The following is a 25,322-nucleotide window of genomic DNA, read 5'->3' as shown; positions in this document are numbered from 1 at the left end:
CATTACCGTAGTGCATGGAATAGACAAGCAAACTACCGTAAACATCACTGACTGTACGGTGAAACCGTAATCAACCGAGTAAATGGCCTGAGAGATTACGGTATTGTCAAAGTATCTATTTCTCCTAGTATTTCTATTACAAATATTATTTATTATTATTTATATAAGTTATTAATGAAAAATTTAATCTTTAAATCACTATCATTGTACCATTTCACCTATGAGAATGCGTCATGGCGTAGCGTCACGACTGATGTCAAGGCAGGACCGATATATTTCTTACTTTAATATGCTGCTTAAAGTACACTTTGAAGTTGTGCTGATAGTTACGTTGGAATACAATTAAATAAAAGTTTCTACCTCGTGTCATGATATTTTTTTGTGTTGGCTTGTTCGATTCGTGCTAGGAAAAAAGACGCAACTTAACTTCCGGTAAGGGAAGGTTTTACGGCGCATTTAGGGCACGTGATCCACGGTAGGTTTTTGCGTTGCGAATATGGACCTCTTGTGGAGCTAACGTTCAATATACTCGAAGGATTTTGCAACGGAGACAGTAACTAAAAGACAGATAAAATGGCCAACTCCCTGGGACTTATGTAAATCTAACATTTTAGAAGGTTGTTTATGTTTGAGGGGCTTTTCCCCAACAATATAATTGTTACCCGGTTTCTCTCTGCCTTAATTCATAAAACGGCATTGCTATAAACATATTGCTTATATGTGTATTGAACTTTAAAGTAAGCTAATATTATTAGTTGCATTTTTGGCAACCAGCGATCAACTTTATAACGGCCCACACCATTTTTTAAATGCAGACGCCCGTGATAAATGACGTCACGGAACACGTGTGGCGGAGAGTCGTCGTTTCTTAGCAACCAGTTTGTTGAACATGGCGGAGAAGTATAACGCAGGTAAGCAAAAGTAGCGTCAATATCTTTTTTAACTACAGGAGTTTATGTCTATTCGTACAGACCAGTTGTTTAGATTTGTTGTCACAGCATTAACGTATAAAACTCCTGTCGCAGACCATAATAAACAGTCACATGAAATAGAAGTCCATTACAACTTTCCAGTCATGAACTTGTTTTTTTACTTACCACAATCATGTAAAATCTGCGAATGAACCCATATTTTCTTCTTCAGAGACTATTATATCAGACACCCATAAGAAGATAAGTAATGCCTTTGATGTATTTGACCACGAATCTAACAAGACTGTTGACGTTAGGTAATGTTTACTGTCAAGACATTCAAATGCTTTTCTGTTTCATATAAGAGCTTCTGTTCATGTTTACATACGTATGTTTACACAAGTTTTAACTAGCTGTCAATGTGATATTAATTGTATTGCATTTATTTATCTTTGCTATTTTTTTCTTGTAAAAGAGAAATAGGCACAATTATCCGTTCACTTGGCTGTTACCCCTCGGAAGCTGAACTGCATGATATCATTGCTGAGGTTAGTGGGTTTGTTTTTCAGCTCTAGATTTAATTATTGACTCATTGCAAACTAATTAGACAAGTGTCACACCACAATCGGTCCTATGAATGATGTGCATCTGCTTCCACAGCTAGAAGAGGAAGAGCCTACAGGGTTTGTACGCTATGAAAGGTTCCTTCCAACTATGACTAAGATCCTGCTGGAGCGCAAGTAAGCAGTTACAATCAATCACACAAATTAGAAATATCTTGAGCTTGCTGTCGAATTACACATAAGTAGATACCTCAGGCAAAAAATTATGTATTTAATAGAAAAGGTTACCTTTGAGGTCGACTGTATTGTTTCTAATATTAGTATAATGTCCCAGCATATCTGAAATACCAACTCATCCATCGCTGGTATTTCATTATTGAAAAGTTCAAATGCTTTTACATAATCTCTTTTATGAAGTCCAGTAACAGGTATGGTTGGATTTTGGGATTGGTCTTAGAGTCTTTGTAATGTTTGTTGTACTCAATGATATTTGTTTTGTGGTTTGGATATGCCCGAGTCCGTTTGTACAATGGAGAGCTGATCATGGAGATCAAGGGCAAACCCTGTGAGAATATGATTTGATGTTATTTTTTAAAGTTGAACCTTTATCTTCTTAATCAATATTGAATTTGCTTTAATGTGGATCTCACTTGGTCGAATTTGTCATATTTAACGGTAAACAAAAGAGGCATTTAGAAAACCCTAGCATTTGTTAAATGTTTTAGATGTGCTTGCTCTTCATTTCAGGTTTCGTCCAATCACAGAAGATTTGCTTCTGCAGGCCTTTGAGGTGCACTGTTGTTTTCTTATTTTACCCTTTACATATTTGCAGACTTGGGAATGAATTTGTGAGCATATATTTTTCAGTACATATTTTTTTACCTATTAATTGTGAGAGAAACATGGTGATACTGTATATAAATATGGCGTCTTCAGACCTAAGGAAAGACTTTATAATGGTCTTTTTTAAAGGTTTTAGATCAACAGAAAAAAGGATATTTGGAACAAGAGGAACTGACCAGATATTTAACACAAGAAGGTAATAAATCTGTAAAATCATGGTTTAGGAACTGTTTTATGATAGGTTCGAATGTTGTGAAATGGCTGTGTTTTCAAATCAAATGTGATGTTTTTTAACTTAAGCACGTTCTAAATGAAATCTTGTCCTGCTTCTGAAGGAGAGTCCTTCACACAGGAAGAAGTTGAGGAAATGCTGTCCGCTGCTGTTGATCCTGATAAAAATTTCATTTTCTACAAGGATTTTGTCAGCATGATGACCTTCGATGATCATCGATGATGGCCAATGGAATAAACAAAGAATTACAATCAAAGCGTTCAAGCAAACCATACAGTAACAAACATAATAAATAATTTTATTTTACCTGATGTACTTTCTTTATGGTGTTTTTAAAACTACTTTTTCCATCCAAACAAAACAGTTCAATAATTTGTAAATATTAACAAGAGAAGAATGTGTGTGAGGCTTAGTGGTTGTACACATAGATTAACAATTAATTCTAACAATACTCATTCTCACTATTAATAAGGCAGGTTTTCTAAGGCCGTTTGGGTGTCAGAGACCCTCATTACAAAGTCACTTTGTGGCGTCTCTCCTCATTCTGTTATTTTCATTAGCAAACTTGCAGCTTTCATGAAGGGGTGAGAAATTCTCCGAGCTCATTTTTTCCTAATTAACCTGTGCTCCACAAGAGCATGTCTGTCCCCATGTGAACTGACCAGAGAAACGTATTACTTTTTAATAGCCATTGAAGAATGCAGTTATGCAGATTGGTTTAAAAGTAATATTTCAAGAAAGGTTTTTGGTGCATTGAAGGACTAAATTGAAAAGAAAAAACGTTCAGTGTTCATACAGAATCCTTTCATGTTTTGATATGCCCTAAGGAAAAGCTTTTTTAAGTATCACAAGAAGATTCACAGTGGCGTATTTTATGAAGCATTATTTTATGCTGAAATATTCTTTCAATATTACCCTGACAATTGATTTTTCAATCCTTTGTTTTGCCATGGATAATCTTTTTACAGTTGAAGGGATGTTGCATTTGCAACCAGCAGGTGGCGCTTTTAACCCACACATGACAGTGTTTCGTCCAATTCTGTCTGAGATTAGCACAAAAAGCTGAAAACAGTAAACTATGAACGTTTTATCAATATAGAACAACAGTTGGCCGTTATTTAAAAAACGCTATATAGCTTCCGGATATCTCCCACAGAATGTTTTAACAAATGTTTGATTTTGGTATCATAGCTAAACATTTGCATTCAATAGTTTAAATAACATGTTCGCAATAAAACCAATACACATGACAACTTCTGTTCAGGAATGTTTTAATAGCGTGCTCTGGTTCATGTCATTCATTATATTATTTGACTCAATAATAGACCAACATCTCTCCAACAACCATCATAAAGTGACTTTCCGTGTAGGGAATTCTTAAAGTTTAAAGTCATTTGAAATGTCTAACGTACACGCCCACACGTCACTCTGACAGTCCTGGGGACGCTATTGGCTAAGCGGCGAAGAGGAGGCGTGGTCAGTCTACCCAGAGACAGATGTGCGCGCTACTCTGGAGTGGGAGAAGCGCAGTCCGTTCTGCTGTCAGTGTTGTGCGCCTCAACCCAACAAGTCCGCATGCATGGCAAAATGCGCCTGTGCTGGGATGCTGTGAAATCTAAAGCTCTGCGCATGGACGCATTATACCAGAGGGAATAGAAAGGATTCATTCTGTGTTGGTCATTTCCAGGTGGAACATCTTCTGATATTCATATTCCAATGTGGAAGATGGATAGGTTCGTGCATGGCACTGATCACTGAGACTGGACATCAGAAGGACTGTTGAACTGACCTGAGGTTGATTTTTGGATCTTGGTTTGTGGATGTAACCAGAAGCACAGATATTCCACCAGTTCGCTAAAGCTTTATCATGACCTCTCTAACTGGGAGTAAAGACAGATCCGGCACGAGGAGTAGAAAACATGGGGTAAGGATAGTTACTAAGATTATTATTATAACTGTATGCGTGAATTTAGTACAGTTGTTGCTTCTATCGGTGTGTGCGCAATGTTGGCTATAAACCCCACTTAGGATTCACATTGCAGACGCACTTTTGCACACTTATTTTAAACATTTTCCATATCTGTAACCGAGACATCATTTATTGCAGATGACAGATTCCTCCCCGACCAAGTCAGCATCATTCTCTCCTGAAACCTGGTACCGAAAGGCTTATGAAGAGTCCCGGGGTGGCAGCCGCCCCATCCCAGAAGGTGCCGGGTCCATGCCCGGGTCCTCCGGAACCCCTTCTCCCGGATCAGGAATATCCTCCCCGGGGTCTTTTTCCGGCTCACCTGTTACCGTATCTCCGGGAATCAGCACCGGATCGCCCGGTTCGTTAGGTGGATCTCCAGGATTCGGCACAGGATCCCCCGCTTCGGGTAGCGGGAGCTCACCTGGTTCTGAACGAGGTATCTGGTGTGAGAACTGCAACGCTCGGCTGGTGGAGCTAAAGAGACAGGCATTTAAATTACTCATCCCCGGACCCCATACTAGCAAGGTAGGCTGGTTACCAGAACATTTAAAATATTTTAAAGACAAGTTTTGACTTGGTAAAGCAAATACTGATGGCATGAAATGCACGGTGAACAGCGGTGCAGTGCGTAATTTTGGACATCCCGCACGTCTGAGTACCTGTGCAAAGACACACACACAGTAGACATCCGAACTTAATATTTGGCTAAAGGTGCTCCCATTTAAATGAATTACCTGCTGCGTTAGTTTTTTCTGATGCTCATTCATTATTTCGCTTGAGGGAATATGTTTCACTTACGATCCAAATATTGCAAATAAGAAAAGAAAAAAGAGAGTTTTGAAAATGAGCTGGATTGAATGAAACACAAAGAAAGAAGTGTTGCACACGAGGGGTGGAGTGCTGAACCTTCAGGACATTGCAGCATGTTGCAGATCCAGTATCGCTGTTATTCCTGTGCGTCTCTGTGATCATGACGAGAATAGCCAAGGGGGTGAAGTTAATTGGTGACAAATAACTATTTTCTTTACTTCGTGAATTTTGTAACTCGAAGCAGATTGAGAGAAGAAACACGTCATGATGTGGCTTTGGTGGAGAGGACTGGCTCGTTTTGCCAGGCGCATTTACGATTATCCATTATGATTTCTTTTCTGACATGTGCCACCCAAGGCAGTACTGAAAACAAAACAAAGGTGTGGATTCCACTGTGCACCAGCTCATAACTCATAACCACAGAATGTACATAGGATATGCGTAAATATACAGTGCGTAATTGGATGCATGTGTGCGTAAACGTGTTATGAGGCAGCAAGGCGTGTTTCTTTTATAGCTTTTATACTAAAATAACATAATCAGAGAAACGGTTTTTCTGAAAAGAAGTTGAACAGATCTTACGATGCTAATAATTTGGGGTTATGTGTGCGCATTATGGCATTCAAGCACAGTTGGTCCAATTAAATAATTACCCATCCTGAACAGGGGGCGCTGTGCTTTTACAAACGATGCACTATAAAGATTCAGTAATGCAAAAATGTGATATCATGTAATACTTTCTTTACTTGTTTACTTTTTGGATAGGGCTATATGTTAATTTAATATATCTGATCCTAAACCATGAATTGAATTACTTTTTTGTCGTTGGAATGTGTTTACAAATAATTTTGGAAACCAGCACCTTAACAACCATAGATGAAAATCTGGTTACATTCTTTATAGAGACCCATAGCAGATACAGTATAACGCTTTTACCAGAGAGAAAGTGTTAAAAGAGAGACATGTTATAAGGGTTACAACCCAATCACAGTTGCAGTTCCTCCAATTTAGGCCACATAGACATATGGTGTCCATTATCTCAATAATTACTCAATTTTCCTGTGAAAAAACGAACCATTAGCAGTCCAAAACAGCATTCACATCACCTCAACACAAACCGTGTCTAAATAATTCACAAACAAGTGTTTTTATTAATACAATTATTGTAAACGGAGCACTTTACTGTGTTTTAAGAGCACCGTTCATCCGACTTACCCGTGGCTCATGTTTCAGACCTGAGGTTGGTCTCCAGATTTTATGGCTAGTTCTGCCAGCTGCAAAAGTGACCTGGAGCTTCCTATTAAAATGTGCTGGAGGAGGGGCTTATAGGAAGGAGAGCGGATCACCGGAGAACAGGGTGGCCGTGTGGAAGCCCTTTTAATGGCTGTGCTTCCAGCCGGAGGCAGTTTTACTAGAGACGTGACGGGATCATCACCCACATGGTGATTAGAAGTGTTGTTACAGGAACTGAAGAGTGGAGCCCTATTGTGATATACAGTAGGTCATGCCTGTTGACTTTGCAAGTTATCATTTACAAGATACCATTTAACTCATACGAAATTTATACATGAAAGATCCTACATGGCAGACGATGATAGCCATTGTCTTTGGAGCAAATAAAATGTTTTAAAGGAACAGTTCACCCAAAACTAGAAGTTCTGTTATCATTAACTTGACCTCATATATTCGGTGGAACACAAAAGAAGATGTTTTGAAAAATCTTGCTGTGGGGGTTCTTCAAAATTGTGTGTTCTGCAGTTGAAAGTCAGAGGTTTGGAATGACATCAGTGAGTAAAATGATGTAAATGATGAAAGAATTCTCATTTTTGGGTGAACTAGCCAGCTCAGTTTGGTAGAGCGTTGATTTAGCATTGCAAATTTGTGGGTTGGATTTCCAAAGAATATACATACAGTAGGTATGTATTTATTTGTATAAAATTGTCCCCCTCATTTATAAATGTAAGTTTTAAGCATTTAATAATACTTAAACCTGTTTAAAATTCTAGCACTCTTGCAAAGAAAAAAGTGTGTAACACACTTAATAAGCATAACCTTATTCGTCGCAATTTGGCTGTCAAAAGACTTATTGTTGATGATTGAATACCTGCGATGCTGACGGTAGCATTACCATTTTGTTTTCTCATTCATCATCTTCTGAGCGGCCCTGCGCTGACACATCAAGAGACATCATGTAGGAATATCTCCCTTTCAATGGACCGCAGTATACTGGGAGACCAGTATAGCTCACAGAACTTGTTCCGTCAGACTCACGGGGGTTCTTTCATCCCCTGGGGATCGTGTTTAGATTACACAACAGAAGGATGTTAATTTCATTCCTTTGCACACACCGCTCCAATTTCCAGTACAGCACTGTTGCCACGGCAGCAACATGTTATGGGCATGAGATTCATACATATTTCACGTTTTAATGCTCTTTATGCCTCTCAGGTGGGAAAGGAATTATCATATAAAGAGGTCGCTTTGTCACTACGGACTGATGGGAAAGGGTTGCTGACGCGGCCTCAATTCAGCAGCCGCTCTTACTGTAAACGACACTCCCTCCTGTCCGGCTGAAGGCTTTGTCTCAGCACTGGGGTGTAATGGTGTCACTAGGGCATATATGAATACAGCTCAGTAGTGAGAGAACGGGCACGTCCCTGCAGGATTTGGTGTGCTCAATAGGGAGCATAGCTTGTGGAAAATGGATGTGAGCTTTATAATACTTTGTGATTTTACAGATTTGTGATCGCAACAATAGTGGATTGTTGACCAAGCCAAAGCTGTGATACTGCAATGATACAGCTTGGATTTACAAGTCGAATGCTTTATGAACCATTTCTTCTACTTTACCAGCTGAACTGAAGGTCTTGGGTAGTAATGATAAGCCTTTAAAACCTGCTTTTTGAGACTAGAGGTATGCATTGTTAAAAGGTTTTTTTATGCACTAGCTGAGGTATGCTGTTGTTTTACAACTTAAGACTTTTATAGGACTTTGAATTTGGTGTAGTTTGTAGGGTTTTGCTGTAGTTTTAAAACAAGCTTTGGTCTTTAAGGACCACTGTGTGATTTTATCAGCATCTAGTGGTGAGCTTGCGAATTTCAACCAACGGCTCACCCCTCCCCACTCCCTTTCGAAGCACTACAGCGGCTGAGAGAAGACTAAGATGTTGTCACTTTTTTGCATCTTTCGCGAATGAGATAATGATAAAAACACCAAGCAGACCCGTGCTGTATGTATATAGAAATAGCTCATAAGGTTTATTTTAGGTTTTATTTACACTTTATTTTTTAAGTGTCTTAATACATGCATGGGCAACTTATAACACACCAAAGACACAGAAAAACATGTGTTCGCGCCATATGACCAATTTAAAAAATGTTTGCACCTTCATAGGAGACTTAAAGATATTCTGACTGTGCGTTCACACCACCAGCAACACCCAGCGACAAAGCGACGCGATGTCATTCATTTCAATGGAGAGCCAGCGACTTCTGGCGACACGAGTGCGACAAAGTTGAGATTTGCTCAACTTTATGCAAATGATGACCGACTTTTGGGACAACTACCAATAGGAGAAAAGTAGGAGTAAACTGAGCACAGTTTAAGACATCTTTTTTTATTAAGTCTAGATATGTTTTTTCACAGTCACAAAATTTAAAAAGCAGGTTTGCATTTGTTGTCTATTTAATCTTGTTAATCTCATGATTTGAGAAGAGATGAGATCTCATTTGTCATTGTTACTTTCTGTTGCATTCTCATTTGATTCCATGTGAATGTCATCCTGAGATTTACATTTGTGCATGTGTGTCACTGAACATTTTCTCAAATATTACAACAACACGATGTCAAACATCACCTGTGACCCACGAACAATAGTTTCACAGTGCCGAAGTCAGTAGATATAGAGCATTTCTATAGAGTGGGTTTGTTTTTTAATCAAAACTGTGTTATGCATCACTCAGGTTGCTGCTGTGCCCCATAATCACTGCCAGCTTGTTTTTGTGACCCTTTCTCCAAAGCGAAGAGGTCTGTGATTCTGCTAAAACTCCATCAAACACGGACAATCGATATCAAAGGGATTAGTTGAAGGGGTTGTGGACCGGGCCGGCTCCAAGTCTTCTATGATCAAAGCAGAACTCCCTCATTGGGGATAGACCCCGGTTCTGCCGGTATGCAATTTTTAGGTCAGCGATCAGCAGTGCTGGTTTGCATTAGTCACTCGTGACTTGGTCATTGAGTAGAAATGGTTTGAAAGATTTCGAGCAGATGTGTGTTGGGCCTCTGGAGACCGAAGTGTTTGATGTGCTGAACATGTATAGTCCAGTTAACAACTTACAAGCAAAGTGGTTTTTTTAACTTTGTTTGGTAATAAAACTCATTGGATTTATGTATTACCAGTGAGTGAGAGCACGTGTTATGCTTTTTTTTAAACTAAATGCATTGCTTGTTTGTTTATTTGTTGACATTGAAGCTACTTTATTTTCCCATGCTTCTTTTATATATATTTTTGACATGGATCAAATAATGACAGAATGGTATTTCTTGGATAAATTATGTCTTTAATAGCATTTTTTCCAATGCATTTATAAACCTCATCTCTCATTAGCAGTGTTAGTCAGCTTGAACTCCACTTTACCCATGTTTTACACCGCTGTGATCTCTCATGCGGTCACTGGTCTTACACACATGTGGAGAGGGCCATTGACTCTGCTTTTAACCTGGGATGAGGCCTCTTCCCCCCCTCGCTGACTGCCTCGTTTCTTTAATTGTCCCGCCACACAACAACTGGGATGCACAAAAAAATCCATTACTGCAATGTATATAATTTTTCATTATGTTAGAGAACAATAATATTTTATAATAGAATATTATATTTTGCTCCTGAATGCTGCTGTAGGCTAGTCAATAGTTGTGATTTTTCATAATACTGTTTATGCAATTTAATCCATTTGTGTTAAAGGAATAGTTCACCCAAAAACGAAAATTTTGTCATCATTTGCTCACCTTCCAGTTGTTACAAACCTGTATACATTTCTTCATAACGAAGCCGTTTTGGGTCACCATTGACTCCCATAGTAGTCTTTTGTCGTACTATGGCAGTCAATGGTGACCCAAGATGGGTTAGTTACAAACTTTCATTAAAATATCTTGAGAAATGTATACAGGTTATGCTATCTGTAAAATTTGAGAGACAAACACAAAACCGCCATATAATAAAAGAACCTGCATCTATCAACATGCATAAAACCATCAAGAGGGATTTTTTTTACTTATTTAGAAGGGTCTTTGACATGCAGTGATGATGAGAGAGGCGAGTGGTGCTCTAACGTTGGGTAGAGTTCAAGGGGAACGCACACCTTTTGACAGAAAAAGAAAACAGATGGAGTCATTCATTCTCAAAGGCCATGTTTTACGAGAGGTTTAAGTGCATTCCTCTACAAAATCAACAAGGTTAAGAGGGTGACTGAGAGCGGGGTAATGCAGACACAGAGAGAGGTTTGGGGTTATTACGCTGTGAATGACGAGGGCATCATAAAGGTCAGGAGGACAGGAAGAGTCCATGAACATGATATGGTGTTAGATCAGAGGAGATGCATTTTACTGGAGCTTTCCCTTGTTTCTGAGATTTCAGTTGACCTTGCGGTGACCAGCCAGACTGGGGATTTTTATGTGTCAAATAAATACACTGAAAATTGCCTTCCAAGCCATTTCAGATAGAATCAGTTTTTTCATTTCTCAGCAGACAGTTGAAATAGTATTTTGTTCCGTGCTTGGAAAATGGGTCTGGGAATAGTTTTCAATTTTTGGTGAACTATTCTTTTAAAATCTTAAGTGTCTCATCAACCATGGCTGTAAAGTAAAACTGCCAAAACACAGTACAAAATACGTTCCGAAACCGACTCTTACTGCAATTTTTTCTCATCTTTTTTTGACACCCATGTAGAAAGCACTTTGAAAGTGTGTCACTTTTTTAAAGTAAGGCGTGTTGGGTTTCACTAGAGGTCACACATGCAATAGACCAACGAAGTGGCTCATTATTATGAATAAAGAACTGAATTAACCTTCACATGAGCTCTAGCTCATGTCCAAATTATGATGTACCGCGGTGCTGTGTGTGATGTCAGCACAATGTCACCTTGCCCATTACATCTCTATTGCATGCACCAGTGGACCGGTACCTGTCCATACACGCACGCACGCACGCACACGCGCAAACACACACACATGCGCAAACACACGCACGCGCAAACACACGCACATGCGCAAACACATGCACACGCGCAAACACACGCAAACATGCACACACGCACAAAGAAATATTCTGATGTTGCCTTGAGATATGATATGGGCATAATTTTTTCATATATATAAAATAATGAAATGTATATACAGAGAGAAAGACAGAGAGAGAGCAAAGTTCTTGCATTTCTTAAAGGCACAGCAACAAAAATAACATTTTTAATTCCAAAATTAAAAAAATAAAACAACTCCGCACTCCTTAAAGACGTGAAATTGTTTTTAAGATCCTTGTTAATCTTCTTGTTTTTATTTGCTGTTTTTTGTTTAGTCAAGCTCTTTCCTGCTCTCTGTGTTATCTGTTCTCCATTGAGCTTGAAGTCATTAGCTGCAGGTTTTCAGCTCAGCACCACAGACCACAGTAACCTTGAGCTCAGAGGAATGTGAGAGAATAGAGGCAGAGTACACTAAAGATTTGGGTCTGGGGTCTAAGAAGATGGATTCTCTGCACGGCACAGAACAATTTATCACTGTCACAGGGAGAGAGAGAGAGAGAAGTGTGAATGGAAGCAGAAAATATGTTTCAAACATACTGTAGATTCTTGAAAAATTACAGCACATACTGGTGAGCATATATAATGCTATTTATTGTTTATTTTTGTGTTGCACAGCTCCAACTGTCCACTACCAGTTCATTCAGTTTGCAAGCTTGGATAAATTCAGTTCAGTTTTATAGATTTGTGCAGCTAAACTTCAGCTTCCTATGACTTTAAAATTGTATTTCTATACTCACTGACTGTAGGTAGACATACAGACAGTTTGTATATCTGCGCAACGGTTTGTTATAATGCATTCGGGTTTGTACGTTGTTAGTGCGTGTCTGCTTCTAGTCTCTAGCCTAAAAAGATATTTGCGTATGTTTGTGTTTTACACTTGACAAAAGCTGTCAGAGCTGCATAGATGTCATCATTTATTCACCCTCATATTTAGACTTTCTTCCGTGGAGATTGTTAGCGACTGTCAGTCAGAATGTGAGTGATTGACAGCCTCAGTCGCCATTCACTTTCAGTGGGAAAAGAAGAGGCAATGAAAGTGAATGGTGACTGAGTCTGTTAGATGATCAATCATTTAAAACCATGACAAAAAAGCCACGAAAATTCTTTTTCCAGCGTTTGAAGGCTTAGATTTGGCAATATAAGAGTTAACTCAAATGATATCTTGGCTCTATTCATTTCACCTTCATCTGCCTTCTTTGAATCCTGGGTCCTTTTTGTTTTATAACTCAGTGACCCAATGCCAGCTCTCAACGTCTGTCCTTTACTCCTGAAATACTCCCTTCGGTTGTGTATTGTCATGTCGTTGTGCCCTCTGACCTCAAGTTTCATCTGACAGCCTGAAGCGAAGGGACATGTATTTGTGTGCATCACTTGTTGATGTTTTTTGTGGGACAGCTCATGTGTACGTGTTCTGCATGCCCGTCTGTAATTTTAAAGTGAATGAAAACAACATCAACTCCCACAGGCGTAGAAAGAGTGCAAGCCCTCTGTGATGAAGTATGTGTTGTGCGTGGTTTTAATTTAGGAAATGCACAACAATATAACATTGAAGACAAATGCATAATGAATAGCATGCCATGTTCTCTTGATCATATGGAAACTCAGCTAATTGCTTTTTTATGTTCATATAAAAGAAGGCGGTTCACTTGTCGATATAATAGCATGCTGTGTGTGGTTATTCAACATACCATGATGTTAACTATAGAATAATGTACAAATCCCATTAGAAAACCCACATTGCCATAGCAACACAGCACGTTAATGAACTTCTCTCCATCAGTAACGGATGGCTGAACTACACATATGTTGTTCTCGGTTGGTCAGGATAAATAGAGGACTATTAACCAGCTGGTTTACCAAAGACTAGATTGTTTAAAGCTCTGCTCAAGCAGGGTATATTGCAGTCTTGCTGGTCTGTGCATTCGATGTGCATTCGATGAGCAGAAACTGCCGGGCCATGCAGACCTCACATCATTTAATACTCAAAAATAATTAAAGCTCAATTGCAGGGTCAATAGAAATCCACTAATCAATGGCATTAATGACAAAGACAAAAAAATATAACCAACCATCTGAGCTCTTGTGGTTAAAGAACCAATGAAGAATCAATTTCCTGTCTATCTAATCCCATCAAACACGTTTACACTTTGTCTGTACATATCCATCCATCTAATGTTTGGACTGTGTTTGTCTGTCTGTGCATGAGTAGATCTGTCCATCCATCCACTCAGGTTAGGAAGCATGGGAGCCTATGCATCATAACACATAAACCCACTGATGGCCTGTGGTTATGGTTCATGTGCAGGATCGGTCCTTTTTAACCAGCCTTTATGTTGTCTCGTGTTTGTGATTGTATGGAGGAATGAGCAACACCCCCTCCGTACTTATCTCACAATGGGGTGTGATGTTATAGTCCTAATGAAACCTCAGGGTCTGCTCAATCAATCATTGAAGTGACAGGCAGACAAGCCCCGCCCCCTCTCCCTCTCTCTCTTGCTCCGGTTTGCTGTGTCTGAATCACTTTACTGCAAAAAGACCTGTCACCTTGCATTTTCCTGCTGTCCAGATATAGAAATGTTGGTAGCACTTTATTTTACAGTCCTGTTTCTCATGTACATACTGTGTACTTATTATAGTAAATATTATAATTGGGTAATAACTAGGTACTAAACCTGAACCTACCCCTAAACCTAACCTTATCCCATGTAGTTACCCAGCACTTTCTTAGGGAAGTACACTGTAAGTACACTATAGGTACACGTACTGTAAAATCTGAAAACACATCTCTTCCGTCAACACCTGACTGATCAGTTCTGACTTCTATCTCTTTTCTACTCTTTCAAAAAAAAAAAAAACTTAGCTCTGTATACTGTGATAGGCTATATGAGACCAATTTTCTTTTATTGCACTCATGGTTTTTATTGTCCTTATGTTGTTCCAATTGCTTCCATTGTTTCCCTCATCTGCAAGTCGCTTTGGATAAAAGCGTCTGCTAAATGAGTAAATGTAAATGTAAATGTAAAATAAAGTACAACCGAAATATTCATAGGTGGGGACAGTGCTTAAGTATTTTTGCGATAGTTTTCAAGTAAATCTGTACTTTCTAAAATTCTATTTCACTGCCTTATAAGCATATATTTTACTCCAATTTATAAATATATCTTGTACAATACTTCCCTTTAAAATACTTTCTTTTTACTTTTACTTTCTTGTTTTACGTTAGACTTTTACGTTGTAATTCTTGATTTTTAATGTTCTTTAAGGTATCGAAAACCTACATGAGTTCATTAAATGTAAATGTAGTGGAGTAAAAACTTTGATATATGCTTTTTAATGTATTAAAGTAAAATCTTTCCAAAGTGAACTTCTGAAGAGTAAAGTATTTCAAGTATACTTAGATAAAAAATATTTAGGTAAAGTCCACCTCTGGAAATGTTTGCACTCTATATAGAGATATATGGATTATTGCATATCATTGCATGAAATTACTGCGCTAATATTGCAATATGACATCACTGGTATTATCCTTTTATTATTCAGGACCCCCTTGAAAACGAGATGGTGCATCTCAAGGGGTTTATCCAATAAATCTGAATAATAATCCTTAAAGAGTAAGCACATTTTTAGATTTCCAGCATTCGCATTTGGTCACGGCATAACACAATAACGTTTGTGTTTGCCGCTATAAATACCATCTAATTATAAATCCTCTAAATTCTTTTATTATTTATATCAAGAGCAAATTCATTCTATCTGCAGCATAGATTCGAGTTTGCTTTTGTACTTTGCTTTTGTACTTTGTGTTTTTTTCCTATTATCCATCTACTGTTACTTTACACAAATTCTGTCCCTCTTCAGCCCACTACGCTTGATGTGAAAGCATAGACAGATTTCTGAAAGCTCTCAGGAGCAATTCATCTCTATAGCTGATGCATCATTCTGTGATGCACACGCTTCTCATTTCTAAATAGCGGCAGTTAATCACGGCAGGTGTCTGGATGTTTCTCTCACCCCATCCCACGAGCACATCATAGAGGAGATGATTGACCGTTAACGGTGTCTAGTGAGAAGTCATTCATCAATGATCTCGTATTGACCCTCTCCTCCCACAGCAAAAAGGTTTGACAGGCAAGATTATGTTGTCTTCCAAACGCTTCAGTGCTGGTCCTTATGTCTGTAAGTGATATTGTGTGAATCACTCAGTTCTGCCCTGGCATTGACCCCCTGGCGCACACATACACGTTCACACAAACAAACGGAAGTCTGTTTTCATCAGAGGTCAATATGACCCATCAATTTGGTTGGGTCACCATCCGCAACCACATGTTGCACTCGACTGAGATTGAGTACTTTATCTGAACAAATTGGGTTGGGAAAGGTGAAGCTGTCTCTTATCTATTAGGATTGAGTGTAATTTCTTTGAGAAAACCGAGCATTTTGAACGTTTTAGAATTTTTTTTTTATCATTCACAACCTTTTTGTGCACGACCCTTCCAACAAAGATCAGCGATATTAAAGAGTTAACCTAAATATGATCAAAATTTACTCCTCATGTTGTTCCAAACCTGTATGATTTTCTTTCTTGTGTGGAAGACGAAAGGAGATATTTAGCAGAAAGTTTTATACAGTATAACCATCGCTTCCATATAGAAAATGCAGCATGGACAGTCTGCTAGAAAACTAATTTTGTGTTTAATTTTGTGTTAAATGCAGATGTTACACAGGTTTGGATTGAAAGCACATGAGGGTGAGTAAATGATGACATTTTTTTGTGAACTGTCCCTTTAAATCACTTTGGAAATCCCAAAAAAGGAACTGAGTGTCAGTCTATTAACTGTGCATGATCTATAAACTGAAAACCTCTTTTCTTGGTTTTCCAATTATCTTTAAATTGACGTCACATCGGCTGAATTTACTGCCCTGACACTAAACATGACCTCACATCTACAACCAGAGCTCAACAGAACGCCGTTCATCCAAATGCACAAGCACTTAAGAGTTCAGCCTCAATAAAACTTGGAGGCGGGACATCTGTTGTTTATTTGGAGTTGTGACTGAGAAGGGACTGAGACATGTCCTTGAATGGTTTTTGTTGTGCAGTTATGGGTTAAAGTGATAGTTCAACCAATATTGAAAATTCTGTCATCATTTACTCACCCTCTTGTCATTTCAAACCTGTATGAGTTTCTTTCTTCTGCAGATCACAAAAGATAATTTGAAGAAAGTTAGTAACTGAACCACAGTGGTACCCATTGACTTGCATTGGTTTTGTGTCCATACAATAGCAGACAATGGGTAGCGCCGTTGTTCGGTTACCAACATTCTTCAAAATATCTTCTTTTGTGAGGTTGAGTAAATGATAACAGAATTTTCATTTTTGAGTGAACTATCTCTTTAAGTCGCATTTGGCTTTGGCTAATAAATAAAAATGAGATACTTTGCAATAAAAATTGCATTCACACTGCAAAGCAGAAAAACTAAAAGTCTGCCATCATTAATTCATCCTCATGTTGTTCAAAACTTGTATGACTTTCTTTCTTCTGTGGAACACTAAAAAAATACTTTGAGAAATGTCTCAGTGGTTTTGTGTCCACACAATGGAAGTCAATGGGGGTCAATGCAGTTTGGTTGTACCAACCTTCTTCAAAATATCTTCTTTTGTGTTCTGCAGAAGAAAGAAAGCCATTAAGGTTTGAAATGACATGCATTTTCATTTTTTGGGAGAGTTATACAAACTATTATTTGATTAAAAAATATGTTTCCTTAAGCATTTTGTCATTTCTTAATATGAACATTGTGTTATTTGTTCATGTAACGTATGTAACGTTCATGTAACCCCTTAACGTATAAACCGTAAAGTAGATTGGACTAGTAGTTAATCGAGAATCTAAGGATTCCCTCTGTTTTTGTTTGGTACACTCCCAAAAATCAAGGTGCTTAAAAGGTTCTTGTCAGTGATGCCATAGAAGAACCATTTTTTGTTCCACAAAGAACCATTCAGTCATAGGTTCTTTAAAGAACCATCTCTTTCATGCCTTTTTATAATCTAAAGAACCTTTTTAGGCCACAAAGAACCTTTTGTGAAACAGAAAGGTTCTTTTGATGTTAAAGGGTCCTTATGGAACCATTTAGACAAAAAAGGGTTCTTCTATGGCATGGTGAAGCACCTTTATTTCTAGGATTGTAGTTTTAAGAATTAGCTTGAATTCAGAATTATTGTACATATTCCCCAAAAAGTATCTATTACTCTATTAGTGATTCTATCAGGGTAGATCGCAGGAGCACCACTAGGGAGTGTGTACTCCATAGTGTGTACTGCTTTTATGTACTGCTGTGCCCCCCTGCACCTTGTGTGCATCCAGATGGAACTTATTACAGGAGGATAAAAGCAGAACTCTGTGCGGCTCTGACCAGCTCCATTTCCTGTGTCAGATCCCTCGGCTCCTGCGAGCACTAATTTCCTATTCATCTCTCCTCTGGGGGGGGGGGTGTTTGGTGCGGGGCCAAACAGGGCTGCTGGCCAAGACTGGATTTATGGCACTTTTCTGGCAGGGAGATGCAGGTAGATAGCGTCTGGTGGAATGGAGACCGAAGTGATTGGGATCTCTCTTAATCTGTCTATCTATCTCTCGACATCAACAAACATCAGGGGCTCCGGTGTGGATTTGCTTTTGATGGGCCCTGAATCGGTGTCCGATGAGAGTGGAAAATTTACCTGATGCTGAAAAACATCTGCGGCCTGTCCCATCTCATTATATCACAGCAGGGGCATCTTTCCATTTTTACCCTCCTGCAGTTTAGTGTTACGCACTAAAAATTCGTTTTTTTTGTAGGATGGAGACTTTCCGTTGTTTATATAGAAAATATTTCCTTATATTAAGAAAATATTTAATATGCTTCTAAATCTGTTTTCCTTGACTGATCCTCACAATGTAGATGATTTGTAGGTTTACACGCACACACGCATGCACACACACACACACACACACACACACAAGTGACATCACTGCTGAATAATAAGCTTTGGGCTAATATGGAAATGACTTGATGAATTGATCAGAGCTCCATTTAAGTATTTGACCATTTTTAATTCGCGCATGTTATTTTGAATAATTCATCATTGTATATTTTTCTACATTAAAAAGATTTCTTCAATGACTTCTCTGTTTGGTTGGAAAATAATCACAACCAGTAGGCAAATACTTATTTTGTTTTCTTTTTTCACGCTTTTGGCTGGAACGGTTATTTTTTACAATCCCAATTGATAAAATTGTTCTAGCATGTATTTTGTATGGTTGATGCCTTTCTCTTTTCAAAATGGAAAATATGCCACATTAAAAGGACAGTTCACTCAAAAAAAAAAATTCTGTTTACTCACCCGAGTAAAATGTATTTGTTCTGATGAACACAGAGAAAGTTATTTGGAAGAACGCTTGGTCACCATTGACACCATAGTAGGAGAAAATACCCTTTCATGGTGACTTTAAAGGACAGGACGGAGCCGAAAGCTTATCAGGAAATGGGCCGTCTGACCACTAAATCAACCTATTTCAGTTAGGAAGGTCAGGCATTATTATGACAACAAAATGACTATTTAAAGTAACATTTTCTTTCTCTGTGATAGGCCCGTGTGGACTTAAGCTAATGTATCTACCGTATTCTTTATTTTTAGGCCAAACGACTCCCTACAGTGAGTATTTATGATCACCTTGAGGCCAAGGGCTTTTTGAGACCTCCGTGTCAGCATTCACATTCAGACAAGTTTGAATCTACAGTAAAACAGACAGATAATTCTTTCCAAACCGCGGTCCTCTTTATTACCAGAGGTGAAACCACACTTTAGTTTTGTGGTAAAAAATGTATTCACAGATCCCTGCAGCAAAACACCCACTTCGAATAGCGAGGCTGCATTTCATATTTCCACATTCATAAATGGTACGGTAATAAATCTCAAGTGGTTTGTAAAGCTGCTATACAGTAAGCAATGTTATCCATCTTGCTCGTCCTTTTTTTAACCACACAGCCTCTTTCCAAAACATGTGAAGTGATTGACAGGCAGAAACACGCCTCCGTGCATTCTGATTGGTTGACACATGCAGGCCACTCTCAGATTGTCGTTGAGAGAGACAGGTGTAATTTCCCAGGACACTTATTTTAGAGATGTCTGTCAGATAGACACTCTTAAAAATAAAGGTGCCATAAGAACCATTTTGGTTCCCTGTGGAACATTACAGCAGAAGGGTCTTAAAATAATCATTTTTCCTTTCTTTGTTTTAGTCTAAAGAAGCGTGTGTGCAATGAAAAGGGTTCTTATAGGTTCTGACTAAAATCCATTAAAGACTCCACAATTTATTAAAGATTTGATAAAAAAGAAAGATTTGAATCTTCACACATTACATAAACCTATATGCATTGATGCTAAGAAATGCAATAGCATCAATTGATTTCAGCGAACTCAGTCTTTGCTCAATATTCTTTATTACATTTACTGCAGTCATTTTCCTCCACACGCACCCTCGCACACACAAGTACATCTGTAGAAATAAATGTGATCTCTCTAAAGCAATTCAGGATGTCATTTATTTTTCTGGAAACCTGCAGAATTGTGTATTCCAGTTCCTTCCCCCCTCTCTTCGCAGAGCGGCACCTTACTGCTTCTCTCCATACTGGCTGTGTTGTCTGAAGAGATTCATGTTTGGGTTTTACAATCCTGAAACCTTTGGATCTGTCTTGTACTGGAGTCCAGACATAAGCGATGAATGTTTGGCAGTGGGTTGAAAGTGCTGCTAATGGGAACAGAACAGAATTCTGGACTTACAACACCGATCGCAGTGGAAATATACTGCCACCGTAAATTTTGTCATTTGGTTTTGAGCTGAGCAGTAATATTTTCTCAGGAGGCATGATGTTTTTAGCAGACGTCAGTGAGTTAATTTACTGACATGCTGTTTATTTATTTATTTTTGGAGCGTGGAATTGATTTGAGGACAGAAAATGTAATGTCACATTGAAAGGCTTTGTAGTTGTTAGTACAGTGTAACTGTATTGACACCTAAATTGCAGGGGTTTTTTGTACAAAATATTATTTATTAACATATTTTTTCCAAAGCAACTACCTGTGCATTAAAGGTATACATTTTTTATTTCTATGTGTGTGCACTGATATGTACAATACAACACAATGTATAAATTGTTTCTTTACAATAATGTTCTTTACTCTTATTTCATATTTATTGAAACATTTCAAACAATGTAATGTTGAACAGACTTTAAATTAATCAGAGCGTAAAAAGGGTTTTTGGAGGAGTTAGCATCAATGCAATCTCACAGGTGGCTAATTCGTATTAATTCGTACGTTTTAAGCTGCGGTCACACTTGACTTTTCGTTCCATTGACTTCCAGTCATGGTGAATTCGCGTCACTTGAATGCGTGAGACCAATAGAAGATCAAAATGTCACAAGATGACTTCTCGGTACAGAAATGTAAACGATAGAGGAATCGCTCCCGCCCATTTTTGCGAACGAATTTCGCATACTCGAAGTCTAGTGTGACCGTGGAATTAGTCCGGTTTGCTTTCACGCCTGTGACATTAGCTTTAGGGGTGGAGTTAGGGGAGGGGCTTCAGTATTGCTTTTTCTAATAATCATACGTTTTTGTGTGATTCTCATCGTACAAATTCTTACAAATTAGTCACCTCGTAAAAAACACATGAATTCCCGTGAAATCAGGTCGGTTAAAATACTTTCCAGTGATGTGGGTTGTCAGACATTTCTTTCATATGGCAATATGTTTGTTAACCTAATAGGTTTTAGGCAGCTTTAAAATGTGAACTGAAGCTATATTCTAATGTCACTATACTTTTAATCTTGGATTTTAAAGACGTTCATCTGGTTCAGGTTGATTTGTGCAGGTAAAAAAACGCTTCACCTCTCTTGTCCATTCATTCCAGTTTGAGCTCGGCTCTGACAGTTATTGACAGCACACGTGCCTTCCTGCCCACACTAAACTCCCTGTCTGAAGCTCAGATAAATGTATACAAGCTTTACATTAAACTTTAGGGCTCCTGTGTGCCCTTATCAATAGTTCCCTGTCCCTCCGTTTAGTCAACATTAGTTTGGGTCTTAAGACAGAAGCGGGTTCCAGGGGGGCCGAGAGAAGCGGCCCCTCCGGAGAGCTTCGGATTTGTTGATACAGGATAATTGTCAAGTCTTAGAGGTGTGTTAAGGCTGTCAGACACAAAAACCTCTCTGTGAGGTTTATGGATATGTTATGTACTTCTTCTCTGAGGAGCGGACGGAAATGTAATGCATGACCAGTTAAACCCCGTAATGAATATACTCAGCATCAGCCAAAAGCGACATCAGTATTGCAAAAACAGACTTTGTTCTTACATCACGCTCCTAGCTTTAACATGTTTATAGTGCATGATGAAGGAAATATAGCGACTAAAAACTTGGAAGACTCAAAGAACTTTAAATTAGAAGTGAGAGAAACATATGCTTTGAAGATCTCGTAACTCACTTGCGGAGTGTTGTATGAACAGAGTAAATATAAATGTTTTTGATGTAGAGATGTGTATGACTGTTTCGAGTTTAGGGTCCATGACTTCAGACATCTTTGAAATCTCTTTAATTGTAAGGACACTCCATCTTCTGTTCCAGCCACATCCAGCTTTTGACTTTTGCCCCTTGCCCTTTACATTTGGCCCAATGGGACGTCCATATGAACGATGGTAAATGGATTCCGTCAGCGCTACTGCTAGAAGTATTAATGACTCCAAAGTTTTCATGACCGTCCCGATAATAGTTGCACTTCTCTCTCCAATCCCCGATAATGAAAAGAGGGATTGACTAGTTAGGCTCTGGACGCGGGCCTGACTTTGCTCATTTGCTTTGACCGCGCGGGTAAACGTGTCATGGGACCCGTTCGGTGGCAGTGAGTAAATGGTTCCAATTAGGACCTCATAACTGTCCAGAGTCCCTCTAAGTTAGGAATATGAGCTGGGGAAACATCTAAGAAACTTCTTACGATCCGGATCCAGTTCCCACCATGATAAATGATCCAATCAACACTTCTCTGAGCCTCTCATCTGAAGTGTCTTTAAAGGCGAGCGCCGGACCGAAGGGCTTTAGCCCATCTGGTGGTCTTAAGAGGCCTCTTTCAGCCGCTGTGAAATTCTCTTTCTGTCGGCAGAATGAATGGCTACATCCATTAGTGCGCTTTCCCTCATCTGTCCAAAAGTGCTGTATTGAGAGGATACCGTAAGGGTTTATTTTTATAAATAAATGTGATATTAATGTGAGCGATGCAGAATAGTGCATGCAAGCGTCTTTTATGAATGCGTAGCTGCTCTTCAGCATGCAAAAAAACTGAAACAAAAATCTTTTGAAAGACCTTATGGAGGTCACTAAGTGTTCACCTCTTTTCTAGTGGATTTCAAGATATTTTAGTCATTTCACAACTTTGAGTTCACTGGGGCGGTAATCATATTTTTTCTTTAGCCAAAGATGTCGTGTAAAACAAAATTACGGAGATGCCAATTATTTACTTCAAATTTTTACTTCAATACTCAAAAGCGTGTTGTTCATTTGTGTTGGCAGATAATGAGTTTACACATGAACCCCCTAGCAAAGTTTGCTTTAAGTGTCACTTAGAATTTATAATTTTAAAAATTATTTTATGTTGTTTTGTGTAATGTTGTAAAGTTTTTTTGGCGTTTACTAAAAATGTTCCCGTGCTACTTAAGACTGGTTTTGTGATCCAGGGTCACATATGAGATATGAGATATCAAATACTCGACATAAGTAAAACGCCTTCAGGCATTGCGTTCTGCTCAGATACTGCAGTTTTTCTAAATTGCAAGGTCTTTAATGCATTTGTTGCGATGGTTCGGGGTGCAGGTTTTCACCAGGCCAAACATCTGCTTATTTTCTGTTGAAGTTGAAGTGATAGTTCCGCTGTTTCTGGTTATTTTTGGCGAAGGCTTAAAGTGGCACAGCTTAGGATTTGGTTTTTAGGTCTCCACCCTGACAGGCGAAATATCTGCAGTGGCTTTGCATGAATTAAAGTGTTGCAGGTTTCAGCTGCCGCAGTCTGAAACGTCTGAACTTCCAGAGTTTACAGTCATCTCACACCAGATTTACCTTCAATATGTTTTTTTTAGTATCGTTTAGTGTAAATTATTTAAGAATGCCCGGACAAATTGAGAACTTGTCTGATAAACACACAGAGACAGACAGTTAGTATCCAGCACCAGAACTTCCAGCGTGTTAGTGATAGTTTCCTGTTGGCCTGGGAAGTGAAGGTCAGTGCGTGAGTATTTTCGGGGGTTCCAGACATATTCCAGATCACGTCTGTCTGCCTTCTACAAATATTTACATCAATATTGCTCCGGAGACAAATGTATCTTGTGCAGTTCCTTTAAGTGAAGTAGCATGCGTGCCGTTTTTTTTGTAAAATGTTTAAATTATCCACCAATGCATTTTGATGCTGGTTTGAAGGCTGGGTAGAGATATCACAGATGACAGACAAAACGATGTTGTCATTGACAGAGAATCAGCAATAGAACCCTTATAAACTGTATTGACATCAGCGTCTCTGAAACATATGAACTGCGAAAGCAAAGGACAATGAGAGGTGACTTTGACATAAAAAAATCTAGACTTCGTTCGATGCGTTCATAAAAAAGAGATTCATCATTCATGTACTCTGTACTTTCATGTACTTTTTAATGATGCTAGTGCCCCAAACTGCCTAATCCGGATAGAAAATTCTGTTATCATTTATTCCCTCTCAAATAATTCAAACCTGTATATGACTTTCTTCTGTGGAACACAAAAGAAGATATTTTGAGAAACGTCGCAGTGGTTTTGTGTCAAAACAATGTAAGTCAATGGGGTCCAATGTTGTTTGTCTACCACCATTCTTCAAAATATCTTCTTTTGTGTTCTGCTGAAGAAAGAAAGTCATGTCTGGAATGAACCGAGACTGAGTAAATCATGAAAGGATTGAAACTGTCCCTTTCAGGTGAGATCAGGACACACATCTCCACCAAAGCACATCCAGAATGCATGCACAATGAGGCAGAGGAGCATTCTGGGTAGATTTTGCCATTATGTGTGTTGTGCCAGATTGAATTTCCATCCTTTGGACATGGACCAGAAACACAGAACACCAACCTGCTCAGAGAAAATATTCTTAGTTCTGAACTTTTATACAGAGCCTTATGATACAAGCCTTATGTCAGCTGCATAGTGGACTTAACCGTAGCAAATGTAAGAGGTCACTGCGTACGATGTACGGGGCAAAGTGGACGCTGGCCGTGGAGGGGATGGATACACAAAGCATCTTGTGTAAGACGAGAGACGGCCTCTAGATTTACACTGACAGCAGGAATGTGTGGTTTTAATCAGAACAGACCTTCAGTCTCTCTCCTCCAGTGACTGTGATCGTGGACGGCTTTTGATTAGCTGGATCGATGCCGTGAGCCGCCGGGGAGAGCCGAGGGGTGGGTGGGCAAACCCATCGGTGAGGTAAAGGTGCAGTAAGGACACCGTGCTTACGATTATACAATATTAAGGAAGAAACAATGGTTGCTTGAAATCAAGATGGACCCTATTTACTGTATGAATACATGTGGTGATTTTAATGTGCTCGGCTTATTATGTTTTCATCAACATGTATTCGCTTGCTTCGT

General features: G+C 38.8%; 2 protein-coding genes across 4 annotated transcripts in view; both read left to right on the top strand.

Annotated features, from left to right (window-relative positions):
- The first annotated feature begins 12 nt into the window (after window positions 1–12).
- efcab2 (EF-hand calcium binding domain 2) lies at window positions 13–2,851 on the top strand. Of its 2 annotated transcripts, XM_057344265.1 has the most exons (8): window positions 13–100; window positions 816–911; window positions 1,144–1,228; window positions 1,387–1,459; window positions 1,572–1,651; window positions 2,222–2,264; window positions 2,447–2,513; window positions 2,653–2,851. In XM_057344265.1, the coding sequence occupies exons 2-8, from the start codon at window positions 890–892 to the stop codon at window positions 2,769–2,771; spliced, it is 489 nt and encodes a 162-aa protein (XP_057200248.1). In that variant the 5' UTR covers window positions 13–100; window positions 816–889; the 3' UTR covers window positions 2,772–2,851. The 2 variants fall into 2 exon arrangements, with proteins under 2 accessions (XP_057200248.1, XP_057200247.1); XM_057344264.1 differs by lacking the exon at window positions 13–100 and having other exon boundaries at window positions 175–911.
- A 1,186-nt stretch (window positions 2,852–4,037) lies between these two features.
- Window positions 4,038–25,322, top strand: part of kif26ba (kinesin family member 26Ba) — a 72,306-nt gene continuing 51,021 nt past the window's right edge. For both annotated transcript variants that reach the window (XM_057343313.1, XM_057343312.1), the window contains exons 1-2: window positions 4,038–4,473; window positions 4,657–5,046. In XM_057343313.1, coding sequence (XP_057199296.1) covers window positions 4,417–4,473; window positions 4,657–5,046 — 447 coding nt within the window. In that variant the 5' untranslated portion in view covers window positions 4,038–4,416. The remainder of the gene's footprint in view (window positions 4,474–4,656; window positions 5,047–25,322) is intronic.

Source organism: Triplophysa rosa, linkage group LG10 (assembly GCF_024868665.1).
Source record: "Triplophysa rosa linkage group LG10, Trosa_1v2, whole genome shotgun sequence".
NCBI classification, from domain to species: Eukaryota; Metazoa; Chordata; class Actinopteri; order Cypriniformes; family Nemacheilidae; genus Triplophysa; species Triplophysa rosa.
Note: the sequence above shows the minus strand (reverse complement) of the source record. Positions and strands in the feature narration are given on the sequence as shown.

Bases quoted from the DNA above. Each gene is read 5' to 3' on its own strand.
- efcab2 (XM_057344265.1), top strand. From the start codon at position 890: ATGGCGGAGAAGTATAACGCAG. The intron at 1,229-1,386 runs GTAATGTTTACT...TTCTTGTAAAAG, and splicing joins AACAAGACTGTTGACGTTAG to AGAAATAGGCACAATTATCC. The intron at 2,265-2,446 runs GTGCACTGTTGT...TCTTTTTTAAAG, and splicing joins TGCTTCTGCAGGCCTTTGAG to GTTTTAGATCAACAGAAAAA.